The 13,835-nt window shown below is 38.1% G+C and overlaps 2 protein-coding genes across 2 annotated transcripts in view; one reads left to right on the top strand and one right to left on the bottom strand.

The window, feature by feature from the left end:
- Positions 1-3,036, bottom strand: part of LOC127421572 (U4/U6.U5 tri-snRNP-associated protein 2-like) — a 28,937-nt gene extending 25,901 nt beyond the window's left edge. Inside the window, exons 1-3 of the mRNA XM_051664705.1 lie at positions 2,838-3,036; positions 491-572; positions 310-404 (exon numbers count right to left, since the gene is read on the bottom strand). Coding sequence (XP_051520665.1) covers positions 310-404; positions 491-572; positions 2,838-2,889 — 229 coding nt within the window. The 5' untranslated portion in view covers positions 2,890-3,036. The remainder of the gene's footprint in view (positions 1-309; positions 405-490; positions 573-2,837) is intronic.
- A 143-nt stretch (positions 3,037-3,179) lies between these two features.
- On the top strand, positions 3,180-12,651 carry LOC127421588 (UPF0561 protein C2orf68 homolog). The gene is made up of 4 exons (XM_051664728.1): positions 3,180-3,424; positions 4,154-4,269; positions 5,148-5,293; positions 10,195-12,651. Exons 1-4 carry the CDS (start codon positions 3,315-3,317, stop codon positions 10,315-10,317), a joined length of 495 nt encoding a protein of 164 aa, XP_051520688.1. The 5' UTR covers positions 3,180-3,314; the 3' UTR covers positions 10,318-12,651.
- The last annotated feature ends 1,184 nt before the right edge of the window (positions 12,652-13,835 follow it).

Here is a 13,835-nt window from a genome sequence, read left to right as displayed (position 1 = left end):
TATCCGATCATTTGTTGTGGTAGAAATTCTCTTGGCGATCTACTGACACTTAAGTCATTACCATGGCAACCGATGTAGAGATATTGACTACACTGTCTGGGTTACATCACTTGCAGTATGACAGTGCGAACATACCAGATCAGAACTGAAAAACAAACCAGAATTGAGTGAAGTGTAAACAAAACCTTTGATATAGTCCGAAATGGATGCGAGTCATTTGATTCAATTGCATTCTTGACAACATAATTTGTCTTATCTTAAATCTTGCATCACAAACAAGGTTAAACAAACTGGTTCTGCCAAACTTGCCTTGGAAATATTTCCCACAGATCAGACAGGCGTAGACGTTAATGTGGGAGAGAGAGATTGAACACAGCTTCTCAAAGTCGAAATCCAAAACACTCCTAAAGAAATGAGAAGTGCAATTTTTACAGCACAAGAACAATCTAAAGTTACAATAAGAAAGACAGTCTCAATAATAATAATTAACCTGTTGATTGTGTCCAGGTATGGACAATGGCGGCTTCTTAGATCTTCAAAACCCTGAGAACGGCCAATTTTCACCAGCACCTCTGAAATGAAGCAAATACACGAGGACATTATCAAAACGTTATCATGCACAAAACAGGACAAGAAAACGTGCGCTTTAAAATATTTAATTAAACTTAGCATATATATTCATTCAGTTCTACAATAGACCTCCGATTCATTACGTGATGTCTTTGGATTTGGCAACTTCAAACAATATATGACATTAAAGAAAATGCGTGCCTCTGCATTACACCTTTCTGTCATCTTCTACGTGAGTTTATAATATGCTACACAGGACTATATACCATTTGAGACAGCAAATACACAGGCAAACAAGAAAAGCCCCGTACACACATGCAGCGACTTTATCGCTTGATGTCGCTAGTCTATGCGGCATGAAGTCGCCATTGGGTGTTCCAACTGCTGTCGCTCTAACGTTATTGGTGGACTGCATGTCTGGCCATATCTTTTGAAAATATTATCACAGATTAGGCCTAATCATAGTAAAACTATGATTTCAATCTAATTTGACAAGAAATCAGTTTTCTTGTTCCAAAAAATGCACATTCTGCAGGGAAGAGATGAACGATCTATCAATGTACGAATCAAACTCACTCAGAATGCTGACCATTTCTTTTCCACGCATCATTTTTTTATTATATCCATGTATGTGGTTACAGACATATCATATATGTCACAATGAATAGGCAACTAAAGTCAGATTGTCAGCATAATCAGCCAATCAGATTTATTTATTTGTTCTTGGTGGGTGTGATCTTTAGGATATGTCCCGGTCGAGGCCTTCTAGCTGGCCTTGAGTGACACAATCACGCTTTAAGTGATGTACGTAATTGAAAAGTGAAAAGCACCAGATCTTGCTGACGAGTCGACTGTCATTACTGCCGCTATCGCCACTGAGAAAGAGATCCTTATGGATTTAAAAACACAAGATGTTCTGCATGACTGTGTGATTGCTTAATTTATTAAATAGGAAAGGAGGACTGATTTTCACTTCAAGTAAAATGGTAAGTGCTTTTTGTATTGTTATAGCAACATCAGGAGTTTTCTAAGTGTAAATTAGGCTGCTTGAGCATTCAGTGTCGGATCAAGTTTTGAGAAGTAATGCTGCGTTCCATTCAACTCGGATAGTCGGATTTTACAACTTTCTACTAGGAAAAGTGCAATGGAATACATCTTGAAGTCAGAAATTCGTGAGAAATTCTCAACTCCGATTTCGCCGAGATGCAGGGGCATGATGTCACACAAACATGTCGACACTATAAACATTCACTTTCCCAATGCGCTCTAGGTCCTCATAATGGCGTAGTGGCTCGCCTCAATCCGGGTGGCAGAGGACGAATCTCAATTGCCTCCACGTCTGAGACCGTAAATCCACGCATTTTATCACGTGGCTTGTTGAGCATGTTACCACAGAGACATAGCGCGTGTGAAGGCTTCATCCTATTCTCCGCGGCATCCAGGCACAACTCACCACGCGCCCCACTGAGAGCAAACCACATTATAGCGACCACGAGGAGGTTACCCCATGTGACTCTACCCTGCCTAGCAACTGGGCCAATTTGGTTGCTTATGAGACCTGGCTGGAGTCACTCAGCACACCCTGGATCCAAACTCACAACTCCAGGGGTGGTAGTCAGCGTCAATACTCGCTGAGCTACCCAGGCCCCCTCTACACTTTGTTTATTGTCAATTTAGGAGCTTTGTATTGGAATACTTCTGGTGTTACTGTCTCTTTATGAAGCGTAGTAGTTTTGTGTTTGGTTAAAAGCCTTAGCTATAGATGCTTTAAAAGTGCATTCAGTCATTTTTGATGTATATCGTCTTGGACTTACAATGACACGTAGGGGCGTGGATGCAGCATGGCTCGTTTTCAGTTGCAGGTGCCATTGTAGAAATTCACTATTCACAGAGAGTGAGCCATAAGTAATGCAATTCATAAGTGTTCAATAACAAGGCAGTTACTGTGATTAAGCGAGTAGTCTTCAATTGGTCATGTGATCACAACATGGCAGCCCCCATAAGTGGACCCTCTTCCATGTAGATTTAAACAGCTTTTATACGGTTACTGATTTAACTGGATTCTTCATCTTATGTGGGTGCTCATGAATTTATACCTATGTTTCAAAAGTACAAATGATTTCTTAAGGAGTACAACTTTTTTGATGAGGAAAGAATTACTGAGTGCACCTTTAAATGTACTTCAGTAAACACACACAGATGTCTGAAGCTTTGCATCGTGTTTCTCTGGATCACTGCTAAGTAACTCATAAACGCTTCAAACTTACCTTCCTCTTCGTCTTCATCGATATCCCTCTCTCGTTTCACTCCTACGATCATTTTAGCTGCTTGGTGTTTTAATAACTTAAACTGAATTCAGCGCATTGAATGAATGCTGCAATTCTCATACGCCTTCACTTCCGGTTCAAAACCAATGGTGGCCAAGCGTAAAATAGCCCGGGAACCAGTACAGAGCTGAATGCACAAACAAACAATTGATGTTTTACATTTCACTGTCTCCGAATTTTCATACCGAGTGTCGGCAATATGACGAATCCCCCCTAACAACACAAGAAGAATGTTAAAGATGTTAAAATTCACGAAGGGCGTTTTTCTAGCTTGCGAAAACAAACTCTGGGAGTGGTTTCGTATGATCAGCGTTTTGGGCGTCCGGCTTTTCATGGGCACCAGTGACGAGAGAATGTTTATGTCCACGCGCTAAAATGAATTTATTTTGATCATTCTTTCGCCTACAGAGTGGAACCATGGAGGTTTTGCGTGATGCAGAGGGAGAGGGTGTGAAATATAAGCCTGGCGGTCGTTTGGACATGAGTCACGGGTTTCTGCACCACATCAGGAGGAATCAGATCGCCAGGTCTCGCACTTTCACCTGCTCAGTTTTCAGTCTCGTGCAGACTCTGTCGCGTGCACTACAACGCGTAGTTACTTAGTACGTTACGTTTTGTGTGAAATAGCGCCCTAATTTATGTTGAAACAATTACTATACACAGTCAAAAAAGGAATGAGTGAATTCTTTCATGATTTAAATCAGTTCCTAAAGAATCTTAACGAGACAGTCTGAAAGTCCCACGGGATATTTTTCATTATTCTTTGATTCTTAGAGTCATATCGTGTAATCTGTATCAGAAGTCTACTTATATAATTATAATATCTTGCTGGACAGTTAAAGGATATCACAGGGGGAGCTACTGTATAGGAGGTTAGAATTTCTTTTGAGGTGCTACACCTACAGAGTAATTTTATTTTATTGGTAAAATCCTATTGCAATCTGTGTGTTTTAAAATAACTAGTTGTTTTGTGCTATGTTGGAATCCTGTAGAATTGCTTCCAAATTATGATAGAAAATTCCTAAAGGAATCCTTAAGCATGCCTGATAGGGCTGCTGGTCCACTGGACTGTGCAAGGGCGTAGATTCCAGAGGGGATGGTGGGTGAGGTAACCCAATAATCAAAACAAGCAAGTACAACCCCCCCCCCCACCCCTACGCTGTTGGGACCGTGTTTTCTATTCATATACCCAAAACATATTGTTGTTGATTATTCAATAGTTACTTTGTGATTTTATTTGTTTAAACTTTCTAAAGGGACGATTATGACAAAGAGGTAAAACAGGCCAAGGAAAAGCAGAGGCGTAGACAGACGACCACCCCTCGCCGCCCGAGAAGACCTGACCGTCAGGTGTACCACCCACGCCAGCGGAGTAAGTTACATAGGTAGAAAGAGCTTAATTCAATATTTTACTATATAGAGAGGTCAAATGGAGCTGGTGTCAGTTTATTGGATATGCTATTGCTGACCCCCCCTAATGTACTAATGCTAGTCTAGAGTATTTAAAGGTGCACTTTGTAATCCCCACCCCATTAAAAAGTTTACACAAAGAAATTAATATTAATTTAGACAGATGTTTCAAATATTGTACACTCACATGAGACAAAGACTCCAGTCCGTAACTTAATAAAAGTTGTTTTATATTACATGGAGCAGGTCGCCTTGTGGGTGCTGCCATGTTGAGATCACATGACCAGCTGAATACAACTCACTTTATCACAGTAACAGCTATAAATATAAGGATCTCTGTACACTTAATGCTCTTCTAAAATAGTATTTCCTGCATTATATTTAAAGATAAAAAAAAGTCATTGGGTAGAAAATGTGCAAATTGTGACTGTTGAGCTGTGATTTAAGAGCCGGGTCAATTTGACCCGGTGAGATCAACAGTGGGACTTGATCGTTGAGACCGTTCAAGGGTTAAACAAAAAAAATACTTGGTGCATCTTTAGAACATCCATGTCAACTTCACGGAAGTAAATTTAAAACAGAAATTAAACCTATATTAAAAAATAACATGTAAACAAGAAACAGGAAGCTAAATAATAAATAGCCAAATAAATAAGCAATAATAATGCTGATAGTTACAGTGGATATTATGAAGCAAGAAGGAAAATGGGCTTTTTAATCAATTAAAAATAAACAAATGAATAAAGTACTTTCAACATGTTCAGGATTTATTGGAGTTTGTTTGTAGGAGTTTGTTTGATGTGCTGCTGTGCTCATATATGGGCACTTGCTTGCTTTCAGATGGATCTGAGCCTGGTGTGAATGCAGAAATAGAAGACTGGAATGAGAGCAGCTCCGGCACAGATCAGGAGAACCCTGGAACAGAGTTATTCTGGCTCGACTATCAAGCTGACAACGGGCATATAACATCATTCATTGTTCACAAGGTTTGTATTTAGGAATGAAGGAGCTCCTATGGGAAAATTGTGGTGGGAAAAAAATTTGTAGGGATGGGAAATTTTTTTTATGTTTTTTGCGGCTCATGCAAAACATTTGTGTACCCCCGAGAATCTGTTGCGTTTGCTCACAAAACTGTGGGAAGCACAAAACTGTATCTGTAACTCTTACTGTATCATGTAAAAAGAGTGAGAAGATCATTAGGACATACAGAATTCTGCTAAATGGCAATATGCAAATCTTTTTTATATGCATGTTATATTTGGGCCATATATCGGATTTCTGTATCGACACCAACAGATGGCGTCAAGTGAATGTGTTAAGAGTGATTCAGTGATTCATTCAGTCAACCGATTCATTTAAAACACTGACACTGCATGCTTAAATGATGCCTCCAGAGGGCACTTCGAAGGGGGAACAATCATGGTAGCCAAGATGCAGGGTTGTTTCAAAGACAAATTCATATAAATATAATTGTACAAATTGAGTTCCAAATTGCTGTTATTTTTGAGCCCCACACTTTTCAACCCTTCAAAACTCTTGGTTAATTCATGTAAGGAAATAGGCCATAGGGATAATCACTTCCAAATGGAACGCACCGAGTCTTTCTTGACCGAAACAAATCTTATCCTTTATTATGTCAAATCTGCACTTGGCATGACTTCCCATGTAATTAAAGACATCATGAAATCAACATTAAAGTTTTGCTGGTTTTAGTCCATATCTATTAGCTTTAAGTTCATTTATATGCTAGTGTACTTTTTAACATTGACAATTGTTTTTCAGAAGATATTTAAAAATCTACAGTCTTCCAGGCAAAATCATAACGTCACATAGAGCCTGAAAAATTAGTCCAATCAAATACTTTCTAGAACAGCAACAACTCTTCCCCTACATCTGTTCAGCACACGTGGCTGTGTTCTCACCTGTGCTGAAGATGCCTTTGCAGAGCACTTCGTAGGGAGCGCAATCCATGCTGTAGGGTCCTTCCTAATATAATTTCTGATAAAAACAGTGAGTTCTGAATGACCGTTATCAACTTTCAGGACTCTGAAGCTCTCACATTGGATGGAAATTGTCTTTTGAAGGAAATAGAGCATAGGGAGGATCGTTTCTGGACAGAACGCGGGAGCTAGAAGCGAGAAAAGTTGCTGGAGTTTTTCACGTGTTTAATGTAGGTGTTTTTCGGAGGTTTCTTGGGATGTTAAGCACAACTAAATGTCTTGTCCCTCTTTATATTAGGTGTTTGTAACTACTATGTAATAACATATATAATAACAATATATTTATTGTGTATCTACATGTTGTTCTGCAGAATTCTTACAAGATTCACATTTGCTGCTGCTTTATGGGTAGGTTTAGGATTAGGGTTAGGGTTTTGAGTAAGGGTTGGGGTAGGGTTAGGTTTAGGGATAAGGTTATCAGTGTAACTACAGATGTTATTAAATGCAGGTACTTTAAATGTAAGTACAAATTCTACAATTTGTTTTCCCCCAAATTCCAAGTTTTTCCACACACACACACACACACACACACAAAAAATCGTAATTCCTTGTTTTAAAGTTTAATTCACCTTTAAAATTATGTCTAATCAAATTAATCCAAACTTAATCAAATGAAAATAAAACAAGTGAATGTATTAACAATTAGTTTTCAACAAAATAATTATTTTTAAATGAAGTGCTTTAGTAAATAACCTCACAGAATAATCTAAAACACAACATTGGTCTTATTTTTGTCAAATAAATTTCTGCACAACAGAGCATCACATTATAAATGAAAAAATGTACGAAAACTTCTGTGCAGTACATCAGTACTCGTTTGTAAGATACAGTATAGGTTCACATTTGAGTTTTTTTTTTTAATGTACAAATTCATGTATTCAAATTGGATGTCTTGAAATTTCATATGTATATTTTGTTACATGTTTATTGTTTACATGCATAAGTTGTAATATTTACAAGTATGTACATTGATTTGTAGAACACCTGCTAAAAAGGTACTGTCTCTTTAAGAATAGCGGCAGTTGATTGACTTCTTTACCGCATTCGTGCTGTATGTGATTAGAATTAAATATTTTGTTGTTGTTGTTTTTGACCAACAACTGACTGTAAAGAGCAGAAAGTGGATTAAAAAAACACGCAGTGAAAGGATCTTATGGAAGCTGTGGAGTGGCAATTAAAAAAGAATGAAGAAATAAATGATCAATCAATTAATTTGAAAATAAAAATGATATTTAACATAAAATTGTGCATTTATAAATCAGGTATTTATTTCATGTTTAAAATGCAATTAAATGTAACAATAAAATAGCATATTAATAAGTCATTTTTAAATGCAACTTTTAAATAGTGTTTGAAAAGGCCATTTGGCAATTGCTTTTCTTCATCCATTTGCCAATGGCTTTTCTTTTTCATTTACTTTGGATTTTATTTTTCCATTTGCCAATAGAGCTGTTCAGCTTGTACTCCAAAAACCCAGAAGAGAATTCGGCATTTGCCATGTTCATTTTGAAGCCATATTGAATTACATAATTTAAAATAAAAACACACACTGCGGCTTCAAAATACATGTTTGAGGTACGAATGTGTGTAATTTTTTGCTGTAGAAAAAACCGTCCATGTATCGTCAAGTAATGTTTATCATAGATCTTATTTTCTCATAAGCTCAAAAACCCCATTATAAAAACCCATAGGAAAATCCAGAGGGAACCCATGGTGAACAGAGCATGTGAGCGGAGCGGGAGCGGATTGATCAGAATTTCACTGGAGCGAGGAGCACGTTTTACAAGACTGCGCTCAGCCCTGCTCCAGCCACTTACGAGGCGCTCACTTTCCGCTCCCACCAGAATACGCTACATTTCTCTCGTGGCCACATTAAAGGAGCACTCAGTAATTTTTTCACCATTAAAAAAGTTTTACTCCTAATGAAATCAATTGTAATTTTGAAACATATGTATAAAATCATGAGCACTCACATGAGATGAGGACTCTAGGCATATCAGTGACCTTATAAAAGCTGTTTTATTCTGCATGGGGCAGGGGTGCCCTCATGGGGGCTGCCATTTTAGAATCACATGACCAGCTGAATACTACTCACTTAATTTCAGTAACCTTCTTGTTATTGAACACTTTCACTCTTGGATTAAATTAATTATGGCTGATTGTGAAATAGTGAATTTCTACAATGGCATCTGTAACTGAAAAATTTTGACTTTGAATGATGCTGCATCCACACCACTAGGTGTCACTGTAAGTACAAGATAACACTAACAAAAAGTTACTGAGTGCACCTTTAATATGCGTGTGCTTGTACACTGACAAATATCTGGTGTTGTCGACTGTATTATGTCCAAGATTGTAAACAGAGTGGATTATCAGAAATGAGGCAGCGTTTAAACTCGGTGTGATTCGAGAGCTGATGGTGACAGGGGCCGATTCCAACAACAGACTACAATGAGTTGAGAGCGCAGAGTTCAAAACACAGATTAGTTTCCCGGACATACGTCTGTAAAGTAAAATAATTTTATTAGGCTACCACAGACGTCTGTGATTTATCCAGACATCGGATAAGCGATGTCTGGATAAATCACAGAGATGAGAGTGTCGACTGCATTTTCACACTGCTGTCACGCATAACTGACCCATCAGAAAATGTATGCTATTTAGCTGTGCTGACTAATTATGAAGTAAGTATTGAACATGTGCATATGCTGTATCTGGGATTATTAGAATAAAATGACTTGAATATCTGGCAAAATACAACAGAACTGGTTACATTAGCAAGCCAGTAATCCTACAGTACACTCTTGAATTAAAAATATAGACAATCTTTTCACATTATTTAATTTGATCTGTCCCTCCAAATAAATAAGTTGTGAAACATGGGGCTCAACCCCATTTTTCTCATTTACTCTGTTCAAATCACAAAATTAGTACTTGTGTCCTTTTCTAATTTTCCTAATCAAAAGAAGTCATGTTTGTTTGTTTCTCATGCATCAGTTCAAACGCAACAGCCAGTTGGTGTCTTCTCAGTGACCAACATCCACTTCAGACACTTGGTGAACTTTAGAAACAATGAGATAAAGGGTTCACAGGCTGGACAGTGCAGATTCACTGGCTTTTTACCAACATGCCAGTTCGCACGGGATAAGAATAACGGGTTATTTTTACAGTGCGTTTGATAGGTAAAAGATGCTATTATCTTTACTGGCGCTATTACCAGTGGCTAATCACGGGCATATCTAGTTGCATAGCACGCTGTGAGTGATTTATTTGAATTGTAGAGGGTTGCGCATAGAGTAATAGATCGATCTTGGGATTTAAAAAATTGCTATCAGGTTCGTTCATAATGCTATTTTTACCCAGCCCTAGTAGAAACATAGTAAAAAATATATATATATTATTTTTATGGGGCCTGGGTAGCTCAGTGGTAAAAGACTCTGGCTATCACCCCTGGAGTTCGCTAGTTTGAATCCTAGGGCGTGCTGAGTGATTCCAACCATGTCTCCTATGCAACCAAATTGGCCCGGTTGCTAGGGAGGGTAGAGTCACATGGGGTAACCTCCTCGTGGTTGCTATAATGTGGTTCATTCTCGGTGGGGCGTGGTGAGTTGAGCACGGATGCCACGGTGGATGGCGTGAAGCCTCCACACGCGCTATATCTCCGTGGCAACGCGCTCAACAAGCCACGTGATAAGATGCGCGGGTTGATGGTCTCAGACGCGGAGGCAACTGGGATTCATCCTCCACCACCCGGATTGAGGTGAATCACTACGCGACCACGAGGACTTAAAGGCGCACTGGGAATTGGGCATTCCAAATTGGGTGAAAAAGGGGGAAAAAATCCCCAAAAAAATAAAAAATATTCTTTTTATTTTCATTCCAACCAGGAGGATAAGCCAGAAGATATTGTGGAACGAGTGGCAGAGAAGAATGTCCTGGACTCAGCCATGAGGGCGGCGCTGTTGGCACGTGTGGGATATGAAATGGGCAAGCGGTGTGACAAATGCTGAGATACAGAGGGTGCTGTTTTGAATGAGAGTGGAGATTAAAGGGCAAGACCCTAAAAGGCACTGAGACACTGTTGAGCCAGAATTGAGACTGAACTGCAAATACACTTCTGTATGACAGCACCAAGCGTGCAGCATTTGAAGATGTCTTGACATGCCATGTAGCCTAACATGCAGTTGTATTTCATAAAAGAGAGCGGACTCTAAACTCGAGAAAAAAGTAGAGAAACTGTTAAGCAATAAATATGGAAAACATTGAAAAATGAGAAACGAGGACCTGGAAATAGAGATACATTTGTCACTTTTCACTTTAGACAAACGTTAAAAGTGTGTCTCTGGTGCATAGAGCATTGTACGCAGAGACGCCAACTTTACAGCATTGTCCTTTTTACATCTGAGGTGATGGTTAGTACTGGACTAAATGTGTCTAGATGCTACTGGAAATGGTTGAAGTTCAGACGCTAATCAGGACCTCATTGCTCTGATCTTTTTACCCATTCATTTGGATTTCTTTTTTCTTCTGTGATCGCAAATATTTTCATGACCGAAGAAATGGTAATAATGTGTTTATATTTCAAGGCTCGTGAATAATTTTTGTTGTTCTCTGTTGGTGCTGATGTTGCTCTTCCAAAGTGAGAACTCATTGTTCAAACTGTATGGTCTTTTTGTTTGTTTTTTTCATCTTTTTTATTAGACATTTAGAGTTTTGAATTTGTACTACAGTGCTGTAAATCAATATTTTGTTTTGGTTCAGATTACAGTATGAATTGTTCATTCTCTCATACAGACAGTATGTGCTACATTTACACCATCATGTCCATAAATTATTTAGTTTTTTAGAAGCTTCTGTTTCATTCGTCAAAACTATGAAATGGCACAAATGGAAGTATGGGGAATTTTTTTTAAAGAGTGTTGAAGGAGTACACGTGTAGAATCAAGTACATCTTTCACTTGTTGGCACTTGTTGGCTACTTTTCCCTAACCACTAGGGCTGGGAGTCGATTCCAAAAAAAAAAAGTGATTCTTCAATTCTGAGGCATTCGGAATCATATTGTCTCCTCAGGAGAATCGACTCTGCTCAGAGATGTGACCAGTTCGGACTGTGTTTATTTCCTAGGTCACTAAACTATTACACATTCCAGAAGCCTTAACAGTGCTAATTCAATATACAGATGTTAAATGGACTTCAGCTAAATGATCGTAATTTCTCAACTGATCAACGCAACTCTTTTGATGTCTGATAGCCATCAGTGAATCCAATCCAATTGTTCATCTGTATGAAGCAATAGCACAAGCCCTCCAAAACATAAAACAAGTAAAACAAATAATCAAGCAAAATGTTGTGACAGAAAACTGGTATACAATAACAACTTAATGATTTTCAAACACTAGTCAGCAAACAGGAGATGGCAGAGGAGGAGCAATAGAGCACAACAATCTGTTTCCAGATAGCACACGTACGTCTCCGAGATGTCTGTTTTACATCTTTTCATCTGGAAAGCATCTAACATCTGCTAAACATCTTAAAAAGTTCAGATTTACAATCATTCTAAATCATAAACATCTCAAAGACATTTGCTAAATGTCTCATTGACATCCGAGACATACTTATTGACATACATCTTATAGATGTATTGCAGAAGAGCAAACAATGTAAAATAGTCGTCTTCCAGATGTAAACACACACATCAAATAGCCATCTGGGTGTTGTACGTGTGCTATCAGGGAAAAGAGTATAACACGGGTGTCTCGAGACATCTTTTTAACTTGGCAAAAGAACTTAAAAAAAAAATTATGGTGCTCCTAAATGAGACGCCAAAAACACAGCGATACATAATGCAATGGTCAAAGACCTCCGTTTAGCATGTTTACATAGAAAAACAACTGAGAAATAGCATGGGTGGACACAATAACACGTTTGGTGTGAACAGCCCCTTATTAACAAGACACAGCACCAATGGAAGTTACCTCTCAAAAAAGCAGTCTTTTGTTGATTGTAGGTAAATATCCACTTCATCCAACGATTAGTTTGTTTTCCATTTTCTGTAATATCCTGATGCTGTTTTAACGAGTGAGAAGCTGCTGCAAATTATTCAGCGAAATAGCAGTCAGAAATAAAAGGACTAAATAGCCAATCGATTCAGACCTTTTTGCTAACCTGTTTGGCCAATTCACTGAAAAGAACCGACTTAATAGAATTATTTATTCGTGAATCGGGCATCACTAGTTCTGATGTTACTCAGCAGACTGAAAAGTAAATTGTGATCAAGCCTTTGAAGCTCAAAAAAAGAGAGAAAGTCAGCATAAAAGTATGACTCCAGTGGTTTAATCCATGTCTTCTAAATCAATCCAGTTGGTTTTGGGTGAGGACAGACCAAAATGTAACTCATTTTTCACTGTACATCTTGCCATTGCAGTCTCTAGCCATGATCATTATTTCAAGCTCGATTACAACACCTAGTGTTTGAAGTTTAATCGAGCCTGAAATAATGATCGGCAAGGAGACTTCTGTCAAGATGTACAGTGAAAAAGGAGTTACATTTTGGTCTGTTCTCAACAAAAACCAATTGGATTGCTTCAGAAGACATTGATTAAACCATTGGAGTATGATGGATTATGTTTATGCTGACTTTATGTAATTTTTGGAGCTTCAAAGTTCCGGCCACCATTCACTTGCATTGTATGGACCAACTGAGCTGAAATATTCTTCTAAAAATCTTCATTTGTGTTTTGCAGAAGAGAGAAAGTCAAACACATCTGGGATGGCATGATGGTGAGCAAATTATGAGAGAATTGTGAACTAACACTTTAAGAATGGAACATCTGAGAAAAATAGCCATGATATTTCTCAGGTTTTGACATTAACTTTTAGATCTGTAAAGTGATTTACCAGCAAGTTAGTTAACCCACAGACACCCAGCATAGCAGAATTGCAATGTTTGTTTAAAGCAATCAAATAATACCAATTTTTTTATTTAAAATCAGTAAAAAAACGAACAACAGTATGGCCTGGAGTGTGAGGGGGCTTGGGGGGCATTGCCCCTTAGATTTTCCTTGTGCCCCCCTCAGAAACTTCTGACACTCCCCTCCCGGTCTGATGAAGAGACAACCACTTGCCTAAATACTACTCTAAAATTGTGATCAGATAACTACTAATAAATTCACTGCAAAGTAATCACATTACTAATTACTTTTAAGTTACTTTCTAACATTTTTCATAGTATTCTACACAATATTATTTTTAAAATGTGTTTAACCTAAGTAATGTACATAAAAGTAATTCATTTGATTGAAAGTGTAATCTGTAATCTGATTAAAAGAATTTAAAATGTAATGTATTACACTACACTTTACTAACAAGTAACTGCATTACAGTAACAAGTTACTTTGTCATTAGATTACACCCAACACTGATAATAATTAGCAAGTGTAAGCTGTTTACAGTCACACCAGTGTGTATACTGTGCTTCTAATGGTATGATGACGCAGAGGCACTTCATTTGAATGTCTTCAGTGCAGAT

Source organism: Myxocyprinus asiaticus, chromosome 3 (genome assembly GCF_019703515.2).
Source record: "Myxocyprinus asiaticus isolate MX2 ecotype Aquarium Trade chromosome 3, UBuf_Myxa_2, whole genome shotgun sequence".
Classification (NCBI taxonomy): domain Eukaryota; kingdom Metazoa; phylum Chordata; class Actinopteri; order Cypriniformes; family Catostomidae; genus Myxocyprinus; species Myxocyprinus asiaticus.
Note: the sequence above shows the minus strand (reverse complement) of the source record. Positions and strands in the feature narration are given on the sequence as shown.